Source organism: Peromyscus maniculatus, chromosome 4 (assembly GCF_049852395.1).
Source record: "Peromyscus maniculatus bairdii isolate BWxNUB_F1_BW_parent chromosome 4, HU_Pman_BW_mat_3.1, whole genome shotgun sequence".
Lineage (NCBI taxonomy): Eukaryota > Metazoa > Chordata > Mammalia > Rodentia > Cricetidae > Peromyscus > Peromyscus maniculatus.
The window spans coordinates 67,033,741-67,040,506 of record NC_134855.1 but is presented as its reverse complement, the minus strand read 5'-3'; the positions used below and the strand labels follow the sequence as shown (position 1 = coordinate 67,040,506).

The following is a 6,766-nucleotide window of genomic DNA, read 5'->3' as shown; positions in this document are numbered from 1 at the left end:
ACAGAGAAACCCTGTCTCGAAAAACCAAAAAAAAAAAAAAAAAAAAAAAAAAAAAAAAAAAACCAGAATAGGATCACATAGAATTTTGGCAATTGTCTGAGTCCTCAAATACTGTGGAATAGATAAATATCAATCCTTATAAAGCCAAATTCAAACAGAGCCTTTTTCTGCTTCAACATAACACATCACACTAATGCATTTAAGCAATTTCTTATCCCCTTTATTTAAGATATAAAGTAAAATTGAGCAAAATTACATAAATATACACTAGTAATTAACTGTGAAATTATGACATCAAATGTGAACTAGCATTTCCAAGATTATCAAGAAAATCATCTTACTTTATAAAACTTTCCTTGGAGAACTTTGTACACGAGTACTGTGTCTACATCACCCTCACTCCTCTCTCACTCCTCAAACTGTCCTGATGGCTCCTCCCTTCAAAATTCGTGATCTCTTAGTTATTATTTTCACATGTGTGTACGTGTGTGTATATATGTGTCTATATGAACACATGACTATACAACATACTGAATATGTTTACTGCTGCTTGTATGTTTATGTGTTCAGAGCTCACCACTTGGGATTGGGCAAACTGTGTAGGCATTCATCCCTGGAGGAAACTGATCCTCTATCTTTCCGCAGCTATCGACCACCGTGTGGGATTTCCCCTGTTTATGTTGAAACACTAACTGTTTATGTCAGCATGCAGGTTTTGTTCAAACAGCCGCATTGTTGAGATTTCATGATGTATTTTCCCCATCACTATTTAGGGCACACTATTCAGCAACAGGAGCCCTGGGCCTCTGAGTCTTATAATCTTCTACGCCCTCTTCCATGATTTTCCATGAGCAGACTCATATAATCTGCATTTTGACTACTTGCAGATCTCTGTGATAATCTCTATAAGCTACAAAAGAAGAGGAATGAGATCCATACTTATCTTTGAATATAAGGGTGAGTATTTAAAATGCAGTTAGAAATTATATTCATTTGGGGGAAATGGCATTAGTAGGTTCTCCTCTCTGATCAATGACAGCTCCAGCCACAGGAAATTGTCTTGCTTTATAGAATCAGGCATTAATTCTCTCCTACTGAGCAGGCCTTACATCCAATTAGACAGCTGTTGGTTACTTCCAAGATAAAAGTGCCACCATTGCACCATTATAGAAATCTTGCTGATCCAGTCATTGAACTGGTTCATAGACTTGACAGATGGGTAGCATTACCAATTTCTTATCTCCATTGGCAGCCTACATAGCACCTTCCTATGCCATAAAAGCCAGTCTTCAAGGAGGAGCCTTCTTGGTCAGTTTAATTTCTAAGTCCTATGTCTGAAATGTATGTATAGTATCTTTAGCAATAAGACCTTACCTTCAAATTCTGGGAGGCAACCAAAGGCAGTGGCAAGAGCCTGAATTGTTTTGGGAGACTCTTATATTCCTGAAACCAATAACTTGAAGTGAGATTTTCTAAGCTCTGGCACTGGAATTTTGGTTAGTGCATGGCTTTGTGGCTTGGAGGGTTGGTTGGGGGACATGCCCAGTAGACATGCCAACACAGATGGGGATAATTTCACAGGGCCCTATTCCTAGATGAAGAGAGGCAGGCAATCAATGTTTATTTCTCCTTAAAAATATGTTTATGTCTCAAATTATTCTCCATATTATTGATCTAAAATTCCATATGCAGACTAAGTGTTTAGAATTTCTTTCTGATTTACTCAGGTATCCATTTTTTTTTTTTTGTATCAGGTACTTTTGCTTATGTAAAGGTATCTGCAAGGAAAGCATGCAGAAGAGTTTTTTCACACAGACACACAAATCTCCAGAAAACACCTTCTACCTGAGTTGTCTAGATTTTTCTGTTGGTTATATTTGGAAGAAATTTATACCACTCCTTGGCTTTAATCAAAGAAAATCATTTATTCTGGAATCAGCAAGATTAAAATGTCAACATTGCTCCTGGAGCTGGGCAGTGTGGCCATATAAATTTTGGAATGAGTTTTGCCCAAAGATTTAGATTTTCATTGCTCAAAAGGTTTTAAGTAGAAGACCTTTCAGTCACCTTTAGCAAAATATGAATGTTTATAAAAGAGAAATCCATACAGATTCTAGAAGACAAGGAGAATGAAATACACTCACATATCCTGATTTCAATAGTAGTATCTTTTATATGAATCATACTTGTTAAAATAAGGAATCACATTTATTTATGTCCTTTCAATTCATGGGAATCTTTCTCTAGCTTTTCGTTGGTTCCAGAGTTTCCTCATGGCAGTTTTCACCTCTGTGTTCCTGAGGGTGTAGATTAAAGGGTTTAACATGGGTGTTATCACAGTGTAGAACACAGCCACAGCTTTGTCAATGGGGAAGATGACCATGGGCCGAAGGTAAACAAATATGCAGGGTACAAAGAATAGGATGACTACTGTAATATGGGAGGCACAGGTGGAGAGAGCCTTTCTCTGTTCTTCAGTGCTATGAGTTTTTAGAGAGCAAAGGATGAGGACATAGGAAGTGAGAAGAATAGAAAAGATTAGCATACACATTAACCCACTGTTGGCAGCCACAAAGAGTCCGAAGACATGGTTGTCAGTGCAGGAGAGTTTTAGGAGAGGGAAAAGGTCACAAATGAAATGGTCAATGATATTTGGGCCGCAGAAGGGCAACCAGATCATAAAAAGAATTTGAATCAGAGCATGGAGAAATCCCCCAGCCCAGGCCATGGAAACCAGGAAGCCACACACTCTCCTGTTCATTGTGATCATGTAGTGTAGGGGCTTGCAGATGGCTACATAGCGGTCATAGGCCATGGCTGTGAGCAGGATGATCTCAACTCCACCAAAGAAATGTTCTGCAAAGATCTGAGTCATGCAACCATAGAAAGAAATGGATTTCTTTTCAGCAAGTAAGTCAAATATCATTTTTGGGGTCATGGTGGAAGAGCAGCAGCCATCTACAAAAGATAGGAAGGACAGGAAAAAATACATAGGGGATCCCAGTGCTGGACTAGAGATGACAGTTACAATAATGAGTAGATTGCCAAGGAGGGTAAGAGAGTAGATAAGTGTGAATATGACAAACAAGAGTTTCTGCACATCCGGGTTCTGTGTCAGGCCAAGTAGAATGAATTCTGTCACATTGTTCATTTGCTTCATGAATCATCTGTGAATAGCAAGATGATTGAAATTGTGGCTGACAAATATTGAATAAGCAAGCAATTTCTTTTATATATCTTCACTGTAACACAGATGGGTATATCAAGTAGCAAAACCCAGTTTTAAAATTTCTTAAAATTGGACAGTATTACTGGTCATATAATGAGTACATCGCCCTCTTCTCTCTCATACCTGGACACACACACACAGACACACACGACCTTATTCAAAACACCTTGGACAAAGCCTGTAGTGGACATAACACACAACACTATGTGATGTAATATTTCATCTAAAGTTAATTGAAACCTTAGAACTCATTATTTCAGAACTTTAGTCATGTTTAGATTTCTGGGGCATTTTATACATAAAAATACAGTTTAAGAAAGATTTACTACAGCAAAATTTCTATTGATCTAAAGAAGCAAAAAACAGAATGTGTTCTTTAGAGTTAGATGAACTATTTTGCTTCCACCAATTATGCTGCTAAAATTTATCATTTATGACATAGGGGAAATAACAAATTATATGGAGGCATTAATAAATATCTTTATCACATATATCAAACTTTAAATCTTTTCTTGTGTGTGTTGTATGTATATGTTTCTATGGGTGTGTGTGCTTGCATATATGTATGTCTGTGAACCAGGAGAACAGAGGTTGACATCAGGTGTCTTCAATTGCCCTCCATCTTATTGTTTGAGATATGTCCTCCTCACTGGTCCTATAACTCACTGATTGGCTAGACTGGCAGGCCCTTACTGTTCTGCACTCTCCCTGTGCTGGGGTTTCAAACAGGTGCTGCCATGTTCAGGTTGTACATGGTGTTAGGGATCCACACTCAGGTCCTTCCATGCTCGTGCAACAGCGCTTTGCCCACTGAGCCACCTCCTCATCCCCCAAACACATGCCTTTCCACATACTGGAGATTTTTGATAAAAGAGGAAAACAGTAAACAAAAAATACACATTATTATTTGTATTCTCAAAATATACCTTAGTATTAATCAGAAGATAAATGGAAAACCCAACTCAATAAATGAGAAAATAACTACTAAATATATTCAGAAAATGGTTAATTGCAGAAATAAATGCATTTAGCCATACAAAAATATAAAGATACATAATATTCTTGGTACTTTAAAATATAAGCAAACTAATGAACTCAGGTGAATCCAACAGGTAAACAAATATGGTTTAGTGACAAGAGGACATTATCTTTCAAGGACATTTAAAACAATAAAAAAACTCAGATGTTGTTTCCAGGAGATTTTCAGTAATGGGGCAGAAAACTTTCATAACTGAGTATTTTCCTCAGCGCTACCACAAAAAATCCAGAAGGGAAAAGTAAAACATAGATAATATGAAAAACAGAAAAATATCTCTATCTATCTATCTATCTATCTATCTATCTATCTATCTATCTATCTATCTATCTATCTATCTGTGTGTCTATCTATCTATCTATCTATCTATCTATCTATCTATCTATCTACCTACCTATCTGTCTTTACATATACACATATTCACATATATGTAAACACAGATACACTCACAACATATAATTAGAGAAGAGGACTTTAAGTGGAAATACAATAATAGGAGACATAGGTAAAAATGTTGAACTCACTTATATAAAGACATTAGAAAATACTGGAAATATTTACAACAAGCACTATGACTGTTATTTCAAAATAGTTTTTTAAACAAATTTAAATGGTCACTTGCACCATTATAAAGATAAGAGAAACAGTATGAAAATATTTCTCAGAAAAGGCATCTGATATTTAAAATATTGCTCTATCTCACAAGTCACAAATGCAATTCAAGAAACAGTGAAATATTTAAAGCAGTAAACTGACAAAGATTTCTTAGACTTGCATTACCCAGTGTTGAGAAACAGGTGTTGATAACTTCTAAGATGGGATTCCATAGAATGAGGGATGTATCATCGGTTATAACCTTAGTCTGGTACTTCTTATATGTGTACTCAATGGAAATAAGGACAGAATTATGCTTGCAGGTACTTCAGAGCACACCTTCATGATAGTGAAAAAGAAAGAACTTTAATGTCTATATAAGGAAGAACAATTGAAGGAGTAAGAGCTATAAAATATCAAGTAGACATTATCGTTTACAAGTAGAATTAATGATTTTGAAAGAATCTAACAGTGGGAACACAGATTATAAAATAGCTCATATTATCTCAAAAGCTACATATCCACAGAAAATTATTTCAGGAAAAGCATACCAAATACTAATAATGCATGCCTGAATTGTGGGGATTAGGACAGTTTTTGTGTCAATAGAAAAATTCTGATCTGAGCTTTGTACAAAAGGAGTGTATTACCTTTATAGTCAATAAAATAATTTGATAAAAAAATTCTTATTTTGCTATCAGGTTTGAACCCAAAGTATCCAGAGTGATCTTTTCTTAATTGATTAGGTGATTTAGTCACTATCATGACTGACTTTAAAGCACTAAAAACACATGTTTAAAACTATCTCGTCTGAACTCATTATATTACTAAGGAAAAAAAAAACCCAGATAGGTTTACATTTGTAATCTGAGTGCTACAGAAATTGAGGCTTGAGGATGTGAGTTCAAGTGCTGTCTGGCTCACATAAAGAGACACTATTTCAAAAAAGAAAACAAAGACCATTCATAACGAAAGCACAGGTTGTACTTACCTCATTAAATGTGTTTGTGGTCAACAGGTTCATTCCAAAGCAAGTTAGTTTATTTGCAGAGATCAGTTCCCATGGAGTTACTATTTACTGCTCCTTCACTAGCTGCTTCCTCACAAGCATATCCATTTTTCTTTAAATATATTTATTTTCATCAGTGTCTAACAACGAATTTGTAAATAAAACTAAGTTGTGGGTCAGATTTCTTTTGCCCTCAATGTTTGTACAATCCTGTGAATGTGAGGAAAAGCATTCCAATTTAGAAAATTAAAAAAAATTAAAGTCAGTTTCAAAGTATCAGATTTCAAAAAGTTGATGGCACAAAACAACCCAACCATCATAGAACATCTTTCTCTAAGCTACCTTTCTATGCATATGCATGAGTGACTAGGTAAAATATATAATAACACTAAATCTGAGATCTCAGCTGATACAAAAATCTCCCAAATAGTAAAGAACGTGAACATAGAAAAGTTAGGGATTGAAAACTTTGAGATCAGTCCTGCATGTATGTTTCCTTGGAGTAGCATGTGCTCAAGTTGGCTATTTTGAGCCTTTTTCTAAGTAAGCCCACGCACAGCCCAAGGACACCTTCATTGATTCTTGAAACTCTGGACCCAAATGATTTGTAAACTCCAAACTCTGTGGCTTCTTATTCTTATGTGATCTTTAGACCAGGAATATTCAGATTCTGCCCTTACCAGAATTTCCATGTGCAGATTCAGGAAATGTTTAGTACATTATATATATTTGCAAGAAGTTAGGGATGCTCTGACCTCTCAGCTCCCAGTGGTCTAGAATTAACTTCTTTAGCCAAGATGGCATCTAAATCAATATAGCCTGTTCTCTCTCCTGTGACCATGACATCAGTGACGAAAAGTTTGGGAAAGAGCCAGCTAGGATGAGCTAGTAGCACCTC

General features: G+C 35.9%; 1 protein-coding gene across 1 annotated transcript; it reads right to left on the bottom strand.

The window, feature by feature from the left end:
• Positions 1 to 202: 202 nt before the first annotated feature.
• On the bottom strand, positions 203 to 6,078 carry LOC102907540 (olfactory receptor 4C5-like). Its single transcript, XM_076568709.1, has 3 exons — positions 5,851 to 6,078; positions 5,046 to 5,198; positions 203 to 3,167 (listed from the first exon to the last, which is right to left on the bottom strand). The coding sequence occupies exon 3, from the start codon at positions 3,158 to 3,160 to the stop codon at positions 2,228 to 2,230; it is 933 nt and encodes a 310-aa protein (XP_076424824.1). The 5' UTR covers positions 3,161 to 3,167; positions 5,046 to 5,198; positions 5,851 to 6,078; the 3' UTR covers positions 203 to 2,227.
• Positions 6,079 to 6,766: the final 688 nt, after the last annotated feature.

What these genes read in the sequence shown, in the direction of transcription:
- LOC102907540 (XM_076568709.1), bottom strand. Translation starts at nt 3,160, where the DNA reads ATGAAGCAAATGAACAATGTGACAGAATTCATTCTACTTGGCCTGACA.